The sequence below is a fragment of the Cydia amplana genome, chromosome 25 (genome assembly GCF_948474715.1).
Source record: "Cydia amplana chromosome 25, ilCydAmpl1.1, whole genome shotgun sequence".
Lineage (NCBI taxonomy): Eukaryota > Metazoa > Arthropoda > Insecta > Lepidoptera > Tortricidae > Cydia > Cydia amplana.
In genome coordinates, this window is record NC_086093.1 from 3,497,505 (window position 1) to 3,521,779 (window position 24,275).

At 43.9% G+C, this 24,275-nt stretch overlaps 1 protein-coding gene across 1 annotated transcript; it reads left to right on the forward strand.

Moving 5' to 3' along the window:
• Positions 1–305: 305 nt before the first annotated feature.
• LOC134659786 (mannosyl-oligosaccharide glucosidase) lies at positions 306–23,052 on the forward strand. The gene is made up of 16 exons (XM_063515489.1): positions 306–655; positions 1,097–1,248; positions 1,799–1,976; positions 5,558–5,717; positions 6,827–6,975; positions 8,053–8,240; positions 8,977–9,132; positions 10,252–10,400; positions 12,216–12,388; positions 13,631–13,761; positions 14,113–14,223; positions 16,285–16,373; positions 17,113–17,232; positions 20,772–20,889; positions 21,900–22,087; positions 22,911–23,052. Exons 1-16 carry the CDS (start codon positions 434–436, stop codon positions 23,045–23,047), a joined length of 2,421 nt encoding a protein of 806 aa, XP_063371559.1. The 5' UTR covers positions 306–433; the 3' UTR covers positions 23,048–23,052.
• Positions 23,053–24,275: the final 1,223 nt, after the last annotated feature.

A 24,275-nucleotide genomic window follows, 5' to 3' on the forward strand; every position in this document is an offset into this window, starting at 1 on the left:
CTGTGTCTATGTTTGAAATCAAACAGACCTTTGACACACTATATTTACTTGATATTTACCAACCTTAGACCTTATTTATAGCTGGTCAACCAAATCTTGTCAGTAAAAAAAGGCGCGAAATTTAAATTTTCTATGGGACGATATCCCTTCGCGCCTAGATTTTTCAAATTTGCCGCCTTTTTCTACTGTCAAGTTCTGGTTGACCAAGTATATTAACGTTATCGACTTATCGTTAGAATACTATTCATTTTTGAACGATAGAAATCTGTCAGCTCAGTTTGCTGTCAAAACGTCGCACGTATTGACGTTTGCATTGGCCAATTTGGCCATACAAACGCCGACAGGTCAAGCACAAAAAATCTATAGATAACTTAAGAAACCGCGTCAATTAAGCACATATGTAACTATTTAAAGCTTATTTAAGTGTAAAACGATGGTTCGGAATAGGAAAACCGTTCATATTCAGCATCCACATCGGGGTAACGCGACTAGTAGCAGTTCGGCGAGCAGTGATACGGGCACTGGTAGCCGCACACTAAAAGTTCTTTCGGGATGGAAAACTGTGATAGGATCCGTGTGTTTAACTGTTGCTGTGTACGTTGGGACTTTAGGGTACTTGGAAACCAGGGTGAACACCCCCTTCAGCGATGAGAAGGTATGTTGTTGATGTGATAACATTTTTCATGTTTCCCGACTTTGTTCTGTACAAACAGTGGTTTAGGAGTGTTGACAGAGTATATGCCGGCCGGTGACATCATCTGCTGGTAATTTTAAATAGGTTTTAAGTCAGAAATACGTTTTTACGAATGTTCTTATTAGGGTAAACATATTTGCACCTAAAAGAGTGATTGTTTCTATGTTTTCATTAAACTCTACGTTTGTTATTCAATAAATAAAAGTATAGTATACTGTATACTCATGGTTAAATTTAGAGGAACGCACAAAAAGGCTTAATTACTGGATTCGTGCACCATTTCAATAGTACATTGATTGCAGTGGCCGGGAAAGGGCAAACAGGAGCTAATTAGGTAACTATTTTCACACCAGAACCCTTTTACAGAGCATATGTAAAATGCCGTCATTCTCTAAATTTCAGATTGTATCAGAGACGGGTCTGGCTGTCCCGAGCCGGTATTGGGGCTCGTACCGCCCCGGAGTGTACCTGGGTATGAAGAGCCGAGAGCCCCGCTCCCCGGTCTTTGGGCTCATGTGGTATGACTTGACCAGTGTGGCGCAGAAGGGCATCAGGTGATTATCATCCCATAAGTATAGTATTAGAGACAGTGGCTGTCCCAAGCCGTTAATTAAAGACAATCACAAAAAATTTCGTATTTTGACCCGCCATTTTCTATCTCTATCTCTTTATCTAATATTTAACCTTTTACAGGGCACACTTGCAAAAAATACAAAAATATGTATTTTCTTTGCTGTATAATATTTGTATAGTATCAAATAATATGTATCTATTATTTGATACTATACAAATATTATACAGCAAAGAAAATACATATTTTTGTATTTTTTGCTTATGCAGAATTTTTAGGAATTTTACAGTAGATATGGTGTTCCATTATGACACCCTGTGCTATTATAAGCACATTACGTAACTACGTCGAAAATTTAATGGGCCATATGTACTGTAAAACGTTGTACCAAACACGGGCGAGTAGGTAAAACTCATCTCGTGTCGATTTAAAACACTCCATTTGGTTGTGTTATAAAATTCGCCACTCGTTGCGAATTTCGCACTTGTATCGTAAATAACTATAAAATCTTGACCGTTATAGATATGTTTTAGGCATTGGTGCGACCAGGGCGACAACCTCCCCTCCTACGGCTGGCTGCAGCATGACGGGGAGCATTGGGGGGAGCAACGCATCCTAGATCCCCCCCACGAGATCTACACCTCCTTTATCAAGACTCCGGGGGGCGAGCATGGCGGCCATTGGACTGTCCGTATCAACGTCACTGCTAAGGTAAGTAGCACATTATAAACATGACGGGGAGCAGTGGGGGGAGCAACGCATCCTAGATCCCCCCCACGAGATCTACACCTCCTTTATCAAGACTCCGGGGGGCGAGCATGGCGGCCATTGGACTGTCCGCATCAACGTCACTGCTAAGGTAAGTAGCACATTAAAAACATGATGGGGAGCAGTGGGGGGAGCAACGCATCTTATGTCCCCCCAATGAGATCTACACTTCCTTCATCAAGACTCCGGGGGGCGAGCATGGCGGGCATTGGACTGTCCGCATCAACGTCACTGCTAAGGTAAGTAGCACATTATAAACATGACGGGGAGCAGTGGGGGGAGCAACGCATCCTAGATCACCCCCACGAGATCTACACTTCCTTCATCAAGACTCCGGGGGGCGAGTATGGCGGCCATTGGACTGTCCGCGTCAACGTCACTGCTAAGCTAAGTAGCACATTAAAAACATGATGGGGAGCAGTGGGGGGAGCAACGCATCTTATGTCCCCCCAATGAGATCTACACTTCCTTCATCAAGACTCCGGGGGGCGAGCATGGCGGGCATTGGACTGTCCGCATCAACGTCACTGCTAAGGTAAGTAGCACATTATAAACATGACGGGGAGCAACGCATCCTAGATCACCCCCACGAGATCTACACCTCCTTCATCAAGACTCCGGGGGGCGAGCATGGCGGCCATTGGACTGTCCGCGTCAACGTCACTGCTAAGGTAAGTAGCACATTATAAACATGACGGGGAACAGTGTGGGGTGCAACGCATCCTATATCCCCCCCCCCCACGAGATCTACACCTCCCCATTGTGTGTGTAGCATACACAGCCCAGATAGATGACTCCGCTCCAGCCAGCCTATTATGGATAGCTTTATCCATCTTTATCCACGTGATAAAATAACTGTCACTGTTTAACACCGTGGGAAAGAAAGTGACGGACACCGTTTTATCACGCTGTCACGTAGACAAGAATGACCATCATATCCGTACTGAGCCGGTACGAATGGTTGACTGGCGCCTGTCTCTCCAACCTGGCTACCAGTCCCATGAAGAAGTGATGAGTAAATAAGCTTCCTCAGTCTATTCTAAAATGGGCCACCACCATGATACCTGCAACCCTTCTTCGTCTTTCTTTCCCCTTACTCTGTGGGCTACATGCTCATGGAGACCGATTCCTTTGGTCATTTTACTACGCTTGAATCAGTCAGTTCCATATTTAGCCGGTTTATACTCTTGACCTGGAGACATGTGGCTCTGCCGTGACCAGCTCCGGAGCCTTCAACAACGCGCCGTTGATGACGTCGGTCGCTCAGACCAGCCAGACCAGCAGTGTGATGCGGCCGCTGCCTCGCAGCTTCAGGTTAGGTACACGTGCCGGCTTCGAATGAAAACTAAGACTGACCTCGTAATATTAGTGTTTAAGGCTGTAATATTTGCATGCCGTTATTCGGCTGAATTATGTCGTGACCTATAAGAACTATTTAATATCTGTTAATTACCATAATTCACGCAAATAAACGATATCTTATCTTATCTTATCAGGTGAGTCGTAAGCTTGTTAGCAGGGATGTTACGGAGCTCCGTTTCCGTTAAGTCGGAACTTCCGTTTGGTATTACACATCCGTTTCTGTTCCGGTTCCGTTACTTTTGAAACGGAAGTTATATCGGATATCAATGCTTAGCGCGGCAGCGGGACATGAGCGATGTACATCAAAAACAAACAGGTTTATACCAGTCATTCGCTCATAGCCCCGCTTGCCACGTGCTGCAGTAATTAGATGTTCTGGTTTATCCGTGTTTTTGAATTTAAAGTGCCTATTCGTATATGTTGTGTTGTGTAATGTATACCTACTGATAGTACTGACTCAGGCTCCGGTTCTGGTTCCGGTTCCGTTTTCGGTTCCGATTCCGTTTCTGGTTCCGATAAACTAAATTTAAAACATCTGGTTCCGCTTTCGTTTCCGATAAAACCACATCCGTTACATCCCTGCTTGTTAGCCACCGATGGACTAAAAAAACACTTAAACTTTAATAAGTAAAAAGTATTTTCGTTAGTTCATTTCGTTTGGGGGGGGGGGGGGGGCGCAAATTTGGTGCCTGCCCCGGGCGCCATATCCTCTAGCTACGCCACTGTATTTATACTTATGACTCCTGATTTGAACAGACTTGCTAGGGACAGTATGAATGTCCTTCTCACTGAGTGAATGAAATGAGTGACTGACCACACCATTTGCAGTTCAGTCTCAGTAGTTTTAATTACATTGAGCTATGGATTCTTGACCATTTGGTCTGAACAGTGTGCATGTGCTTATTTAGGCCGCAGTGCCCAGTAAGCACATTATGTATAGAGTTATAGGTGACGTAGCTCAGGTAAGCAGGAAAGCACATCAAATATTATATGTTGGTAATTCATAATAATCAATCAGATTTATATAATATGTTTTCCTATTTCTTTTAATAACTTTATTTTCTTTTCCTTTTGTAAGAATTTGATATGTTTTCTGAAAGAGCTACGAATTTGTATGATTCCATGTACATATGTATATTTTCTAAATCAAATTTCTATTACACCTTATGTGTATAATTGCATGAATTCTATAGTAATTTAAATTGTATTTTTTTTCCTTATTTTCTCGTAATGCATGTTAATTATAAGATGTAATTATTTTTGAAAAGATGTGTCCCGCCGAGTTTGTTGCCGGTCCCATAATGGGATACCCTCCTCCAATTGAGGGGGGATTTAAATCTTCTCGGGGCAGAGGTGTAGGGTTGGAGCCGGTCTACCTAGCTTTATTTGACGTTCATAAGCGCATTGTAATTATGCCTACTTGAATAAACTATCTTTTATCTTATCTTATCTTATCACCCTTAGTGTGACTACTTAAAAAAAGCGGCCAAGTGCGAGTCGGACTCGCCCATGAAGGGTTCCGTATTTAGGCGATTTAACGTATAAAAAAAAAACTACTTACTAGATCTCGTTCAAACCAATTTTCGGTGGAAGTTTACATGGTAATGTACATCATATATTTTTTTTAGTTTTATCATTCTCTTATTTTAGAAGTTACAGGGGGGGGGGACACACATTTTACCACTTTGGAAGTGTCTCTCGCGCAAACTATTCAGTTTAGAAAAAAATGATATTAGAAACCTCAATATCATTTTTGAAGACCTATCCATAGATACCCCACACGTATGGGTTTGATGAAAAAAATTTTTTTGAGTTTCAGTTCGAAGTATGGGGAACCCCAAAAATTTATTGTTTTTTTTCTATTTTTGTGTAAAAATCTTAATGCGGTTCACAGAATACATCTACTTACCAAGTTTCAACAGTATAGTTCTTATAGTTTCGGAGAAAAGTGGCTGTGACATACGGACGGACAGACAGACGGACAGACGGACAGACGGACAGACAGACAGACAGACAGACAGACAGACAGACATGACGAATCTAATCTATAAGGGTTCCGTTTTTTGCCATTTGGCTACGGAACCCTAAAAACACTCATCAAAAAATATTTAGTAAAATAATTAGATTATTTCACTAGTTGACATTGACATACAATTTTCCAGAACAACTCGTACGCCCCGTGCGTGCTGGTGTGGTACGGAGCCCTGGACGAGGCGCTGGGGCCGGCGGCGCCGCTCTCCCGCCTCTGGCTCGAGGGTGGCGCCCTGCACGGCCACACGCCGCAACTGCACAACTTCCGGGTCAACCTGGTGCCGCTGAAGGGTAAAGAACATTTTGGTCTAAGAGCTAGCCACGGAAATAGGTGACATAATAGGTGATATAATAGCTAATTATGTATTTAATTCAAATATAACAATGCCAGGCGTTTTATTTGGGGGAAAAGTAGTGCCAGGTGATAAAAATCGATAAAAATACACAATCACTTTGTGCGCCTGCAGGAAGTACTCACAATTGCTTTACGCATAGATTGTGAGTCAGGTGCAATTTGCTCGTGATCTTCCTACAGGCGCACAAGTAATTGTGTATTTTTATCGATTTTTATCACCTGGCACTACTTTTCCCCCAAATAAAACGCCTGGCATTGTTATATTTGAATTAAATACATAATTAGCTATTATATCACAACAAACACAGAGCTCTATAAAATGCACACCTTCAATTGATTTTACAACCACTTTGTTGCCCATCCACTCCCACACCCACCGCTAGACAGCTGCCAGGCGCCCGGATTAATTAATAATGATAGTATGGCATACTAACTAGAGGGATTTCGTTGCTCTATAAATTGCATACCTATTGCCGTGGCTAGCTCTCCGGCTATTTATTGGGACGCTAGTGTGCGTAAAGCACCATACTCAAAGGTATACTACATTCATAAAAGGCTGGCTATCATTTGTTTTTCTAAAAACACAATTTGACCGTATCAGATAGGCCCTTTGTAAACAAACCGCCTTGATGTATCAATGTCATATTTGATTGTCTGTGAAAACTTGTCAAAAACAGTTTAAGGTACAGTATGTATAAGTCACTCTATGGACTATGGTTTACTAAAGGCGCTAGTGCTGCACTCTGGCGGCAAAACATTGCAGTTTGGGGTTTTTAGAATTATCTCGATGAGTATTAGTTGCCTGTGGAAAGAAAAGTGCAGTCAGCGATAAAAAAATTAAAATTTTGCCAGACTTACAAAAACTGTCAATAATTTGTGACATCCCACGGATAAAGGTACCTTATGGCCGTTGGCGCTTACGCTATTATTAACGCCGCTCCGCCGCCGCGCGCTATTATTATTGCGGCGCTATGCGACGTAAGCGCCAACTGCCATAAGGTACCTTTTGCCGTGGAATAATTTTAATTTCATCCTTTTTTGACAGGGAAGGTCCTCCACACGTCGTTCTCCGAAGGCCACGCACCAGGGCTCCATCTTCTAAAAGAAAAGTTCTATTCCCTTCTCAAAGCCGAACCACACCCTACTTTCGGTAGAATAGCAGTACTTAGCCCTGACGAGGAATTGAGAAACAAGGTAATTTGGGCTTTAATACTACTCGATAGAGTTGAATTTTTTTAAGCAGAAATTCCACTCGATGCGCATGATGATAAGCCAAGGAACAAGGTAACATATACTTTATTTTGTAGTCAATAGAGTTCAGTTTAGAAGGAGTTACTCAATGTTCGGCCTGACGATGGGTTTAGGAATAAAATTATTAGGATTGACTTTTATTACCAATCAATAGAGTTTAGTTTTGAAGGAAAAACTGACTACGCTCTGACGATGCTAAGAAGTGAGGTGCGAACAAGATAATTTAAACTTAATTGCTCCTATATAAGATTGATTTTTGCATACACTAAGGTGTTATGTTAGGAGTAACTTTGCTGAAACAAGATTATTTGATTTTATTTGGAACAGGTTTACACAATAAGTAGCTAATAGCCTGTTTCCAGGGCTCCGTACCCAAAGGGTAAAGACGGGACCCTATTACTAAGACTCCACTGTCCGTCTGTCTGTCACCAGTACCTCATGAACTGTGATAGCTAGACAGTTGAAACTTTCACAGATAACGTATTTCTGTTGCCGCTATAACAACAAATACTAAAAAGTACGGAACCCTCGGTGGGGGAGTCCGACTCGCACTTTTTCGTTTTTGAACTATTTTGAAGTGAAAACTTCTTTAGCGGCGCTGGGCACTTTTTGAGGTGGGGAAAAAATGATAAACTTGAAACAGCGTAAAGCGATCACGTGACCGTAAGGGGCATAAGGCGATCACGTGACCGTAAGGGGCGTAAGGTTTAGATGGCCACTCACAATTTAGATGGCATTTAAATCAATAAAGAAAAACTCAATGTTATTTGACATTTATGTTGCGGACTCCTTTTTCAACCTATGTTCAAATAATTTGACGTTGTCATGGCAGTATGTAAATAAACATGTCAATGAAAAAGTGTGATCTTATTTGAGAATGATAATAATATATAATAAATAAATAGAATACCTCCGCTAAACGTATGTATCGTGTTACCGGGCGTCGGTAACATAGTGAGGTGAGTTTTCACTTCTATCGGCACTCCCGGAGTGCAACCGTTGTTGCTTGTTTTTTTTCAGGAGGCAGAGGTAAACTTCGTACCAATCCAGATGATAGTGGAGCCCCCTTTCGTGATGGACGTGGTGTTTACTATAGAGGACCTCCCAACCCCCCCTCTGAAGGGGGACGAGTATACCAGGGTGCTAGGAGATAAGAAGAGGCTCTTCAACGAAGAGTTTGAGAGGAAGTTCGGATTGAGACAGAAGAAGTAAGTCATAGTGAAACACACCCAACTTGTCAGTTGAAAAAGGCGCAAAATTCAAATTTTCTAAGAGTCAACTGATCGCACCATCGCGCTCTGACACCATCAATCTATTTTATTTTAGCTTAATTTTTTTAATGTGCAATTTATAAGTATTTCTATTTATTATTTTATTTGTAATGAATTGACATTGTTTTATTAGGATTATTATAATTGTATTGCATGTACCTGATGTACCCGTATTATAATTTACAAACATTTTGCATGTTGGCTTTATGTCGACTGAATACTGATGCTATAACTGTATTAAGACCAAATTGTAACGTATTCTAGCAAATAAACATTTCATTTCATTTCACCTACATTTTTTAAATTTGCCGCCATTTTTACTGACAAGGTCGCTTGCCAGAGTATAGTTTTAAGGCTTTTATTTATTAAAATCTGTAGAAGTGGGATGGTTATGGTTGCGTCGAGCTCGCTATTATGATAAATATTACAACTTGTCAGTCGTGATGGTAACGATGACAGACGATAAGGCGCTAACATATAGGCCCACAGCTCGAAATGTAAGTGAAAGTTGAGTTCTTAAAGTGGAATCGTCATAGGCCCGTCACTCCGCTCGATAAGTTAAATATAAGAAAGTGACCATAAGAGTGGTGGAAATTGCTAACTATGTAAATTAGTTACTAGGAAATTGATATTCAGAGACAATTTTAACCCTTAAATGCATGATATTTTCCAGCTATTCGGACCAGGACATCATCATAGCACAGGCGGCTCTGTCGAACATGATAGGAGGCATCGGGTATTTCTACGGCGCGGGCCGCGTTCGCTCACAGTATACAAGAGAACCAGTGCCTTATTGGAGGGCACCACTATACACCGCTGTACCTAGCAGGTAACTTTCCTAGAGTCTGTGCGGGAAGAGAAGAGTCGTGGAATGTATGGGGCCCAATACATTCCACGACTCTTCTCTTTCCGAACAGACTATCTGTATGATTTCAGCCTTCTAACTCCCAGAGTCGTTATTGCAGTTGGTATTTGGAACCTTCTTTTATTCGTATAAAATTCAAAATTCGATTTTGATTTTGTACTTTTAAAAGGACATTGGGATTTAGGAAGTTAAACCAGCAAGTCGCCTCGGACCTCGGAATCCGATCCGAAGTCCCTCAAACTAACGGATCCTTATATTTAATTTAGCCTGTGACAGCGGAGACTATGGTGTCCGCTTACTAATAGACTTGCTTGTATGCGTGTTTACCACCACCTTGGTACCAAAATTTGATTCCAAACGTAGCGCATTTGAGACGATGTTACCAGGAGTACATAGCTTACCAAGAGACTGATGAAACGGGTCGCTACCTCGCTACCGTTGGACCTGTGACGCTATCTCCAGACGGAGCGACAGAGACTTATATCGCTGATTAACGCTCGAGTGACAGAGATAGATATGTCGTCACAGCACCTTACTTAAATCACGATCCCGGGCACGCACGTGCGTCCGTTCACTACTCAGCGAGCTGCGTTCAGACATAGAGAAAAAAATACATAGAGTGCTCACTCCATACATCAGTTTTAGTACCAAAAAGACTATTAGCATCTAGCATCGAGTAGCGGAACTATCAGTACTGCTACTTGACAATAGATGTAGCACCGACCGGAAAGTCTTATCTCAACAGCATAAGACTTTCCGGTCGCTGCTACATCTATTGTCAAGTAGCAGTACTGATAGTTCCGCTACTCGATGCTAGATGTAGATACTGAAATTAATAGTCTAAACTGATGTATGGAGTGAGCACTCTTGTCTTACTATATTTCTCTATGGTTCAGAGAAGGACGTGAACCCACTACACCTTAAATTCCTTTCATCTATTTTGGCAAACAAGAATACGGCCCGCCTAATGGTAAGCAGCCACCATAGCTTATGGACGCCAAATCCTCTGTCCAACTCCAAGGGCGTGACATGCGCGTTGCCGATCTTAACCTCACCTCTAAACCTTATGAACATTGTCAACAGATCATTCTTCCCCCGCGGTTTCCTCTGGGACGAAGGTTTCCACGGCCTCCTCATCCAGCGCTGGTCTCCAGAGATCCAGATGGACATAGCGGCTCACTGGCTGGACCTCATCAACGTTGAGGGCTGGATCCCCAGGGAACAGATACTTGGTGAGCCATCAGATCGTTCTTCCGCCGCGGGTTACTCTGGGTCGAAGGTTTCCATGGCCTCCTCATCCAGCGCTGAACTCCAGAGATCCAGATGGACATAGCGGCCCACTGGCTGGACCTCATCAACGTTGAGGGCTGGATCTCCAGGGAACAGATACTTGGTGAGCCATCAGATCGTTCTTCCCCGCGGGTTACTTTGGGTCGAAGGTTTCCACGGCCTCCTCATCCAGCGCTGGTCTCCAGAGATCCAGATGGATATAGCGGCTAACTGGCTGGACCTCATCAACGTTGAGGGCTGGATCCCCAGGGAACAGATACTTGGTGAGCCATCAGATCGTTCTTCCCCGCGGGTTACTTTGGGTCGAAGGTTTCCACGGCCTCCTCATCCAGCGCTGGTCTCCAGAGATCCAGATGGATATAGCGGCTAACTGGCTGGACCTCATCAACGTTGAGGGCTGGATCCCCAGGGAACAGATACTTGGTGAGCCATCAGATCGTTCTTCCCCCGCGGTTTCCTCTGGGACGAAGGTTTCCACGGCCTCCTCATCCAGCGCTGGTCTCCAGAGATCCAGATGGACATAGCGGCCCACTGGCTGGACCTCATCAACGTTGAGGGCTGGATCCCCAGGGAACAGATACTTGGTGAGCCATCAGATCGTTCTTCCCCGCGGGTTACTCTGGGTCGAAGGTTTCCATGGCCTCCTCATCCAGCGCTGAACTCCAGAGATCCAGATGGACATAGCGGCCCACTGGCTGGACCTCATCAACGTTGAGGGCTGGATCCCCAGGGAACAGATACTTGGTGAGCCATCAGATCATTCTTCCGCCGCGGGTTACTCTGGGTCGAAGGTTTCCACGGCCTCCTCATCCAGCGCTGAACTCCAGAGATCCAGATGGACATAGCGGCCCACTGGCTGGACCTCATCAACGTTGAGGGCTGGATCCCCAGGGAACTATCAGAACTTTTTCGTCGGTACGTAATCATCAGAACGTCGGTAGCCAACAAGCATACGGCCCGCCTGATGATCCGCAACTCCAGAGGTGTTACATGCGCGTTGCCGACCCTAACATTCCGCACCCTCGTTGAGCTCTGGCAACCTTACTCATCGGCAGGAACACAACACTATGAGTAGGGGTCTAGTCATCTAGTGCAGGGATGTTGCGGATGCCGATTTTTTGACATCCGCGGATGCGGATGCGGATGCGGATTTTTAAAGGCTCACATCCGCGGATGCGGATGCGGATGCGGATGTCAAGATAGTACCATAAAAAACGTCAAATATTACATTTTAGTAATTTTGATTTCAAAAAACCGGCCAAGTGCGAGTCGGACTCGCGTTCCAAGGGTTCCGTACATTGAGTCCCACTCACGCTTGTCTGCTCATTTCTAATAGGTTTTTTTTGGTTAATGACTAAATTACCTAGCAGTCTAGCACTTACGCTGATGCTAAGACGTTCCTGTACCGACCTGTTCCACATCCGCATCCGCATTAAATCCGCATCGATTTTATGCGGATGCGGATGTTGAAAATAATGCGGAAGTTCCGCGGTTGCGGATGAGGATGATATTCGCAACATCCCTGATCTAGTGTTATTTGGCTGCGGTTAATTATTAAGCTATCTAAGCTATAAAGGTATCTAAGGGGACATCCATTAATTACGTGAGGCGTGATCCTCCCACCTGGTGAGGTGTCGTGAGATTTGTCTCGACCCCCTCCCCTAGTCCCACGTGACATATTTCAAAATTTGTCTTTTGTGTCTAAATTATTTATTGGATAAACACGATTTGCTTTGTTACACATGTTTTGTTCACAGGAACGGAAGCCCTAGCAAGGGTGCCCAAAGAGTTCGTAGTGCAAAGCAACGCGGCAGCCAACCCTCCCATGTTGCTCTTAACCATAGCCCATCTAGTCAAGACACAACCTCAATTGTTTCAACCACAGTGGCCTTTGAGAAGGACTTTAGATCGAATGTTCACGAGACTACAGGTGAGTTATGATCGCCTGGTACTTTGATTATCAAACACTGTAAAATAAACTGCTTCTAGACAAATCTAGAACAACCTAGAACATTAGCAGCAATAGCTCATCTAGTCAAGACACAACCTCAACTGTTTCAACCACAGTGGCCTTTGAGAAGGACGTTGGATCGAATGTTCACGAGACTACAGGTGAGTTATGATCGTCTGGTACTTTGATTATCAAACACTGTAACATAAACTGTTTCTAGACAAATCTAGAACAACCTAGAACATTAGCAACGATAGCTCATCTAGTCAAGACACAACGTCAACTGTTCCAACCACAGTGGCCTTTGAGAAGGACGTTGGATCGAATGTTCACGAGACTACAGGTGAGCTATGATCGCCTGGTACTTTGATTATCAAACACTGTAACATAAAATGTTTCTAGACAAATCTAGAATAGCCTAATAGTCCATCTAGTCAAGATACAACCTCAACTGTTCCAACCACAATGGCCTTTGAGAAGGACGTTGGATCGGATGTTCACGAGACTACAGGTGAGTTATGATCGCCTGGTACTTTGATTATCAAACACTGTAAAATAAACTGCTTCTAGACAAATCTAGAACAACCTAGAACATTAGCAGCAATAGCTCATCTAGTCAAGACACAACCTCAACTGTTCCAATCACAGTTGCCCTTGAGAAGAACGTTAGATCGGATGTTCACCAGACTCCAAGTAAGTTATGATCCCCTGGTACTTTGATTTTTAAAAAACTTGCTTTTTTAGCAAACTATGACATAAACTGCTTCTAGACAAGTCTAGGATAACTTAGAACGTAAGCAGTAACAGTCAACCATATAACAAAAGCTCATCTAGTCAAAACACAACCTCAACTGTTTCAACCACGGTGGCCTTTGAGAAGGACGTTAGATCGGATGTTTACGAGACTACAGGTGAGTTATGATCGCCTGGTACTTCGATATGATTGTTAGGCTTTGTTTAACAAACTTATTATGTAGTTTGACATAAACTGTCAAACTTGATGGGTACGCTGACATGTGTCATCTCAATTTGCGTTTTTAGGTTATAAATTATATGGAGATGACACCTGTCACCTTTACCCATCAATTTGAAAAATACTTGTAAAAGTATAGAATCGAATGTTGTAGTAGAGAATGGATGACGTTTTTTGAACGTACGTACTGGGATAGTGGCAAATAAGCATACAGCCAGAAGCAACCCTCAAGTGAAGGTGTGTTCCAGAGCTGGTATCAGTGGTTCCAATCGTCTCAGAAGGGAGATGAACCCACGACATATCGCTGGCGAGGCCGGGAGGACGACGGGCTGCAACTCAACCCGAAGACATTGACCTCGGGGTTGGACGACTATCCCAGGTAACTCATAGATTAAGCACTTTTTAGTGGACGTTGCCATGGTTACGTTACCTTGGACAACTCTAAAATCCCATGAAACCAGCGGAACCCGCCACAAAATGAGGGGTGTTAGGTTAGGTTTTTAATTTAATAGTTACTAGCGACCCGCCCCGGCTTCGTACGGGTTAACAAATTATACATTAACCTTTCTCTTGAATCACTCTATCTATAAAAAAAATCGTATCAAAATCTGTTGCGTAGTTTTATAGATCTAAGCATACATAGGGACAGACAGCGGGCAGCGACTTTGTTTTATACTATGTAGTGTAGTGATCGATGGGATGGGATACTAATATACTGGCATATTTTCAGGGCGTCACACCCGTCAAGTATAGAGCGTCACGTAGACCTGCGCTGCTGGATGTACGCGGCCGCCGACGCTATGGCCACCATAGCTGACGTACTACAGAGAGATACTACCAGGTAACCATAGACAACGTCAAGTATAGAGCGTCACGTAGACCTGCGCTGCTGGATGTACGCGGCCGCCGACGCTATGGCGACCATAGCTGACGTACTACAGAGAGATACTACCAGGTAACCATAGACAACGTCAAGTATAGAGCGTCACGTAGACCTGCGCTGCTGGATGTACGCGGCCGCCGACGCTATGGCGACCATAGCTGACGTACTACAGAGAGATACTACCAGGTAACCATAGACAACGTCAAGTATAGAGCGTCACGTAGACCTGCGCTGCTGGATGTACGCGGCCGCCGACGCTATGGCGACCATAGCTGACGTACTACAGAGAGATACTACCAGGTAACCATAGACAACGTCAAGTATAGAGCGTCACGTAGACCTGCGCTGCTGGATGTACGCGGCCGCCGACGCTATGGCGACCATAGCTGACGTACTACAGAGAGATACTACCAGGTAACCATAGACAACGTCAAGTATAGAGCGTCACGTAGACCTGCGCTGCTGGATGTACGCGGCCGCCGACGCTATGGCGACCATAACTGACGTACTACAGAGAGATACTACCAGGTAACCATAGACAACGTCAAGTGTAGAGCGTCACGTAGACCTGCGCTGCTGGATGTACGCGGCCGCCGACGCTATGGCGACCATAGCTGACGTACTACAGAGAGATACTACCAGGTAACCATAGACAACGTCAAGTATAGAGCGTCACGTAGACCTGCGCTGCTGGATGTACGCGGCCGCCGACGCTATGGCGACCATAGCTGACGTACTACAGAGAGATACTACCAGGTAACCATAGACAACGTCAAGTATAGAGCGTCACGTAGACCTGCGCTGCTGGATGTACGCGGCCGCCGACGCTATGGCGACCATAGCTGACGTACTACAGAGAGATACTACCAGGTAACCATAGACAACGTCAAGTATAGAGCGTCACGTAGACCTGCGCTGCTGGATGTACGCGGCCGCCGACGCTATGGCGACCATAGCTGACGTACTACAGAGAGATACTACCAGGTAACCATAGACAACGTCAAGTGTAGAGCGTCACGTAGACCTGCGCTGCTGGATGTACGCGGCCGCCGACGCTATGGCGACCATAGCTGACGTACTACAGAGAGATACTACCAGGTAACCATAGACAACGTCAAGTGTAGAGCGTCACGTAGACCTGCGCTGCTGGATGTACGCGGCCGCCGACGCTATGGCGACCATAGCTGACGTACTACAGAGAGATAATACCAGGTAACCATGGCCACAGAATAAATAATAGTACTAGGTACAGAAGACTCACTCTCTAACAAAACGCGTCTGTTACGATCAGCACAGATATGGCCGCTAGGTGTCGACAGCGCCATGCGCGGCTTATGGCTTTCCCCAAAATTGGGGCCGAACGGATGTACTTTTAGCTACCTGTAGCAAAGCGACGAAATCGCGGAGTGCGACACGCCTGCCATTATATGGCATGGCACAGATTATATTAATAGTTCAGACAGATATATCATTAAGATAAATTAGATATAAATAATTCGATGGTTTTACGAGATGAAGTCATTTTTGTCGTAAAATTCCGCCAGGCAACCGACTTACTGATATTTAAATTTGATTTGTACTGATAAAATTTTGTTTAACACATTCAGTGCCGAAAACCCGACTATCGGGTATTTTATGATTTCGTTCCCAGGCCGGACGACCCGATAGTCGGGATCGTGGTACTACACATTTATATGAAGAAAAGTTTGTGGCCTGGCGCGGATGTCTTGTTTGGTTGGGTGGCAATGAATGTGCCTTTAAACCCTCGCAACGTTTAACATTTCAATTTTGTAATCTTGCGCTTGCTCGGGTATCAATATTAGTACTTGAGGTTTTAACAACAACTTTGGCCGCTTGTAAAACAACGGCGTTTTTCATAAACGTCTGCTAAGTTAATCAGCTGATGATCGTCGTTTGTCCTTCTCTTTGACTTAACGAGAGATAGGGACAAACGACGATCATCAACTGATTAAGTTAGCAGCCGTTTATGAATTACGCCAATAGTGTTTTTTTTTATAGATTTGAGGCGACCCGAGACCAATTAGGCGATGAAGAGTTGCTGAACCAGCTACACTGGTCGCCGCACACTCACACTTATGCAGACTACGGTAAGAATGCACAGTCGCCATCGGATATATAGGAGCGTCCATGGTGCTCACAAATATCTGAACACGCCTCTATTGTCGAGGCGTTAGAGTCTTCTCTTCTTCTTCTTCCTCGCGTTGTCCCGGCATTTTGCCACGGCTTATGGGAGCCTGGGGTCCGCTTGGCAACTAATCCCAGTAATTGGCGTGGGAACTAGTTTTACGAAAGCGACTGCCATCTGACCTTCCAACCCAGAGGGTAAACTAGGCCCGTATTGAGATTAGTCCGGTTTCCTCACGATGTTTTCCTTCACGGAAAAGCGACTGGTAAATATCAAATGATATTTCGTACATAAGTTCCGAAAAACTCATTGGTACGAGCCGGGGTTCGAACCCGCGACCTCCGGATTGCAAGTCGCACGCTCTTACCGCTAGGCCACCAGCGCTTCGTCGAGGCGTTAGAGTGCGTGTTCTTATTTTGGACTTGGAGCATCGTGGTCGCTCCGATATCCCACTTGGAAATTTTGTATTTTTCATTGTGTTTTGGAGCTAAGGTGAAGGAAAACATCGTGAGGACACCGGACTAATCCCAATAAGGCCTAGTTTACCCTCTGGGTTGAAAGGTCAGATGGCAGTCGCTTTCGTAAAAGCTAGTGCCGATGCTAATTCTTGGGATTAGTTGCCAAGCGGACCCCAGGCTCCCATGAGCCGTGGCAAAATGCCGGGACAACGCGAGGAAGATGATGATGTATGTTGTTTTCAGGTTTGCACACGGACGGCGTCCGGCTGGTCCGACAGCCGGCCAAGCGTCCGGGGGAGACCGCTAAAGTGGTCCGGAGCGTCACCGTACCGGCTGAACCCAAACTAGTCACGTCTGCCTTCGGTAAGTATCACTAATATATCTATGTATGTTATTGATGGGTATATGGACATCCGGCTGGTCCGGCCGGACAAGCGTCCGGGGGAGACCGCTAAAGTAGTCCGGAGCGTCACCGTACCGGCTGAACCCAAACTAGTCACGTCTGCCTTCGGTAAGTATCACTAATATATCTATGTATGTTATTGATGGGTATATGGACATCCGGCTGGTCCGGCCGGACAAGCGTCCGGGGGAGACCGCTAAAGTGGTCCGGAGCGTCACCGTACCGGCTGAACCCAAACTGGTCACGTCTGCCTTCGGTAAGTGTCACCAATATATCTACGTATGATGTTATTGATGGGTATACGGACGTCCGGCTGGTCCGGCCGGACAGGCGTCCGGGGGAGACCGCTAAAGTGGTCCGGAGCGTCACCGTACCGGCTGAACCCAAACTAGTCACGTCTGCCTTCGGTAAGTATCACTAATATATCTATGTATGATGTTATTGATGGGAATATGGACGTCCGGCTGGCCAAGCGTCCGGGGGAGACCGCTAAAGTGGTCCGGAGCGTCACCGTACCGGCGGAGTCTAAACTCGTCACTTCTGCCTTTGATAAGTAGGTATCACTAATATATCTATGTATGATGTTAATGATGGGTATACGGACGTCCGGCTGGTCCGGCCGGCCAAGCGTCCGGGGGAGACCGCTAAAGTGGTCCGGAGCGTCACCGTACCGGCTGAACCCAAACTGGTCACGTCTGCCTTCGGTGTCACTAATATATCTACGTATGATGTTATTGATGGGTATACGGACGTCCGGCTGGTCCGGCCGGACAGGCGTCCGGGGGAGACCGCTAAAGTGGTCCGGAGCGTCACCGTACCGGCTGAACCCAAACTAGTCACGTCTGCCTTCGGTAAGTATCACTAATATATCTATGTATGATGTTATTGATGGGAATATGGACGTCCGGCTGGCCAAGCGTCCGGGGGAGACCGCTAAAGTGGTCCGGAGCGTCACCGTACCGGCGGAGTCTAAACTCGTCACTTCTGCCTTTGGTAAGTATCACTAATATATCTATGTATGATGTTAATGATGGGTATACGGACGTCCGGCTGGTCCGGCCGGCCAAGCGTCCGGGGGAGACCGCTAAAGTGGTCCGGATCGTCACCGTACCGGCTGAACCCAAACTGGTCACTTCTGCTTTTGGTAAGTACAGTCTCCATCGGATAGATCGGAGCGACCGAGGTGCTCAAAAATATCTGAACACGCACACTAAAGGGGCCCACAGATTACCAGTTAGCCGGACGATATAACCCTGTCAGTTGTTCGGAACTGTCACCTTTTGCGTTAAACTGACAGACTGATATGGTCCGGCTAACTGGTAATCTGTGGGCCCCTTGGAGGATATAATCAAACGGAGACGCCATGTCTGTAATTTTCTGTACAAAACAGTCTGCCGATTTTTGCGGGGGAGGGGAACGTCAAATGTATGCGTAACGTAAAAATAGCCATGTCAGATAAACGTCAGTCCATACATTGTGTATGACCGTTGGCCGCCTATTTTCGACAGAGGGGAAAGCCTGTTAATGGCTACTCCGTTTAGTTGTATCCTCCAAGGTGGGCCCCTTAAGGCATTTACAGTAGAGGCCTGTTTTGATATTTGTGCAGGGATGTTGCGGATGCAGATTTTTTGAAATCCGCGGATGCGGATGCGGATGCGGATATTTAAAGGCTCACATCCGCGGATGCGAATGTAATATTTGACGTTTTCTAAGTACCTAATCTTGACATTAGGTACTTAGAAAACGTCAAATATTACATTTTTAATATTTTTTTTATAAAAAAAAAGAAACGTTTAGTATTTAAGCAAGAATATAGGTGTGTTTATTACATATAATAAACAGTAACATCGCCGACTTTTCTGGATCTAGACGATTTCGTTATCTTAGGTAATGACGAAATTACCTAGCACTTACGCCGCCGCTAAGACGTTCCTATACCGACTTGTTCGACATCTGCATCCGCATAAACTCCGCATCAATTTTATGCGGATGCAGATGCGGATGTTGAAAATAATGCGGAAGTTCCGCGGTTGCGGATGCGGATGCGGATGTTCGTAACATCCCTGTTTGTGAGCACCTTTGCTGCTCTGATATATCTGATGGCGACTCTACCACTAATATATTAGCATATTATTATAGGTTTGCCATTTATCTCAGGCGTTATAAAACCTCTACTCGCTCAATTTCTTTTTTTATTCTTTATTATATTGCAGTCATGTTCATGTTACATTAGGTGTTACGATTTGAGAATGGTAGGTACATGACACCCTGTAGGGGCACTCAATATTTCTTAAGTCTAGGTAAGTATATGCATGCATCTTATATCAATAGCAATAAAATCTATTCATAATTTTGTACTTTATCGACCTTTATGTACAAATACAAATACAAATAACTTTATTTTGCATGAAATATGGTACAAAAGATGGTCAGACAATAGTATACATAAGTAGCACATATTTCACCAGCATCTGGCATGCAAAAAACTAAATTTACAACTAAAACTAAGTTTAAACATCCATAATAGTCAAGGCCTATATTATAATATGTCACCTACCTCGGTCAAAAGATGCCATGTATTCCTCTATGGAATAGAAAGCCTCTTGTACGAGCCATTCTTTTAATTTTGCCTTAAACATTTTCAAAGGCAACTGTTTAATGTTATTTTCTAGTCTATTATAGATTTTTATGCTCATACAAAAAGTGTTTCTACTATACAAAGCTGTTTTTTTGCAAGGTATTGCTAACCTATCAGGGTACCTTGTATTAAAATTACATACATCTTGATACGTCTTGAAAAGTTCTGGGTTTATTTTAACAAACACACATATTTCGTATATGTACATACAAGGTATGTAGTATTCAATGTCACTCCTTTTATGAGAATAGTAAAAAATTATGAATTATCATGCTAATTAATATTAAATATAGATGTCCAGGTTAATATATAAATAGATTCAAACAATAAGCAATATGGTCTTTGTATCACAATTCTACCTACGAAAACTATAGTACCATACATAGACATATTATGTTACTTGAATGTTCATTTGATGTTATTTTAAAATATCCTTATACAGCAGCGCAGCCTGCGTTTCCACCAGAGATGTGCGAAGATGCATAGCTAATAACCAATAGAATCACTTCATTTGTTCTTCGCTCAGCGTGTAGTGGTTGGTTCTTAACCTTTTCGACGCCGTGTCAAACACAAAAGCTGTCACTCGGACGCCACGTCACCGAAGTTTCAAAACTGAAATTGAACTTTATGCATATGCACGTAGGTCTATGTTGCTCTGTGGTCTGTGACCGATTAATCGGTCTTTGGCGTTGAACCTATGGTGCGGATATATCGGTTATGGGCGTCCAAAAGGTTAACAAACACATCCCTCGCAACGCATCCTCGCACATCTCTTGTGGAAACGCAGCCTAAATGAGAGCGTAACTTCGATAGTATGACGGGTAGGTTCGTGAGGCTCTTAAATCTATCTTTTGTCCATAGGCTACGTGTCCCTCTTCCCCATGCTGCTAAAAGTACTGAAACCAGACAGTGAGAACCTGGGCAAGATACTAGGAGACCTGGATAAACCTGACCTGTTGTGGTCCAAATACGGACTCAGGTATTTTTGATTTTACCAGTGTTCAAAATATTTTCTAAATACATACCGTAAAATGGGGTGAGTAGGGTTCGCGGGGAGACTTGGGTTATGAATGGGGAGAGAAGGGATGAAAGGGGGTGAGATGGGATTTTAAGGCTACTGCTACAAAAATATTGTATTCCAATTTAAAATGGAGCTATAGTAATACTCATAATAAAAAAAATCGACCCAACAATCTTCCAAAATCACCTTTGTATGAAATCCAATCTCACCCCAATTACGAGGCTACAGGGTGAGGTGGGATTTCCTCTTTGTCGTCAAAGTTATGAAATGGAACTACCCAAAATAAAGTAAAAACTAAAATACAAACGTCCGGAACACTTATTATATACACCATTCAGTTTGCATATGTAAAAATAAAATGTTATTGAGGTTTGAATGTCAGTTTTGCCCCTACTCACCCCATTTTACGGTACCTATAGAATGTACAGTCACCACACGGGATTGTTACGCCATTTAGGGTCCCAGCTAAATTGGTTATTCCATACTTACGCTATGTCCAAGAGCGTATATTTCTTTGAGTTTCAATCGTAGGAAAAAAACCATCTGGATTGCTGAAACTAAAAGCAATCGCTGCTTTGTCGATGAAATTAACAATTTTGTAAATAAATATGATGAAATTGAAAATTTTATTAAAGTTAGAGAAAAACTCTAGTGGACGGAATAGACCCTATGACGGAATTAGCCACATTGACCTTATTTATATATAGTAGTATTATTTACAATATCTGGGAGACTGAGCTTTGCTCGGAAAACATATAAAAACTCAAAAATGTGCGTTTTCCCAGAGATAAGACCTAGCTAGATCGATTTATCGCCCCCGAAAACCCCTATACATATAAATAAATAAATAAACAAGAATTGCTCGTCTAAAGGTATTAGATAGATAGATTTATTATGTAGTTGCTACTTAAATAATACATATCGAATTATTAATAAACTTACTTTTATTTAATCTATTTTGATTTCAGATCACTTTCCAAATCATCACCACTCTACATGAAACGGAACACGGAACACGACCCGCCATATTGGCGCGGTCAGGTGTGGATTAACATCAACTATCTCGCTCTGGCGGCCTTGAAGCACTACTCCAGAGAGGGACCGCACGCTGTGCGAGCGGGACAGCTGCACGACAGACTGAGAGAGAACATCGTTCGTGAGTATTTTTTCATACAATGACTTAAACTCTTTAGTATCATTGTGGAACTGAATTAGCGGCTCGATTGATTTTTGGATTGATTGACTAAAAACAAGTGAGTCTAAACCGTAAAATTATTCAATGTTAGTATGTCTCACAACAGTTTAAAATCGATTGAATTAGCGGCATTTTTACAAGCTTTCATTTAGTTTCACCCGTCCCGTTGTCTGTCTGTCTGTAAGCAAATCTTGCAAGTTAAATTTGACCCACTTCCCGACTTCTAATCAAGCTGAAAATTTGCATAAGTATATCTATATATCCATAAGTCGGGTGACAATGCAATATTATCCTCTATCCGCCCAGAGACCTATAAAAAGCTCTCCTGTTCCATTCTAATTTGAACTTTGTGTTGACAAAATAAAATTTCATTTTGCTTGGCAAGGTTTGACGTGTGGGCAGCTAGAGGTTATGGTACCATCGAGCCGATCTGATGATGGAGACAGGAGGTGGCCATAGGAATTCTGTGATAAAACAACGCAACTTAATTGTGTTTGGTTTGTTAGAATTGAAAATAAAAATACAGTCAGGGATACAAGGGGTTTGTATCTAAATTGACATTTTTGCCAAAAAAATATTTGAAGTATCAGCGATTTTAAGAATCAAAATTGGAACAGTGCTCTAACCCCAAAATACATTTTTTTAGGAAACATCCTATCCGAGTACCGCCGCATGACACGCGATTTTCGAACAATTCAAACGTAGTGTTGCTAACCCGCGATTTTTCAAATTTTCCGCCTTTTTCTACTGACAAGATTTGCTTGACAAAGTATACTTTTTTTAGGAAATATCCTGTCCGAATACCGCCGCACGGGGTACTTCTGGGAGCACTACTCGGATGTGGACGGTTTCGGCGCTGGCTGCCGTCCCTTCACCGGCTGGACCGGGCTACTACCCCTCATTATGGCCGGAGAATATTAACACATTCATTGCCACCCAGCCAAACAAGACATCCGCACCAGACCATAACAATCTCGTCATATAAAGCAGGGATGTTGCGGATGCTAATTTTTTGACATCCGCGGATGCGGATGCGGATATTTAATGGCTCACATCCGCGGATGCGGATGCGGATGTAAAGATTAGGTACTTAGAAAACGTCAAATATTACATTTTTAGTATTTTTTTATTAAAAAAAACGAAACGTTTAGTATTTGAGCAAGAATATAGGTGCGTTATATTTAATAAACAGTAACTTCGCCGACTTTTCTGGATCTAGACGATTTCGTTATACGATTTCGTAATGACGAAATTACCTAGCACTTACGCCGCCGCTAAGACGTTCCTGTACCGACTTGTTCGACATCCGCATCCGCATAAGCTCCGCATCGATTTTATGCGGATGCGGATGCAGATGCGGATGTTGAAAATAATGCGGAAGTTCCGCGGTTGCGGATGCGGATGCGGATGTTCGCAACATCCCTGCATCGCTTTATATTATAAAGCTGTAGCACAGAATAAATAATAGTACTAAGTACAGAAGACTCACTCTCTAACAAAACGCGTCTGTTACGATCGGCACAGATATGGCCGCTAGGTGGCGACAGCGCCACGCGCGGCTTATGGCTTTCCCCAAAATTGGGGCCGAACGGATGTACTTTTAGCTACCTGTAGCAAAGCGACGAAATCGCGGAGACACGCCTGGCTGTAGTACCACGATCCCGACTATCGGCAGGCGTGGCTCACTCCGCGATTTCGTCGCGTCGCTACAAGTACCTACAAGTACATGCGGCCCACACCAATTTTGGTGTCTAGCCATAGTGGTTGCCGCGCACGCGGAACGGACGCCTGCTCGCGCCTGCGCCACCTAGCGGTCATATCTGTCGTAATAGACGCGTTTTGTTAGAGTGAATCTTCTGTACCTAGTACTATTATTTATTCTGTGCTATCGGGTCGTCCGGCCTGGGAACGAAATCATAAAAAAATACCCGATAGTCGGGTTTTCGGTGCTGAATGTGTTAAAAATCATACCTAGCACAAGATACATTTTTTAAGTTAAGCAAAAAGGCACAGTCAGCAGCAGAAGTTCCTAAGCGGGTGAGGTGTCCAAAATTACCTTGACACGCTCTTATTCTCTTAACAATAAAGTCGCGTCAAGATCATTTTGAACACCTCGTCCGCTTAACAACTTCTGCTGCTAACTGCAGGT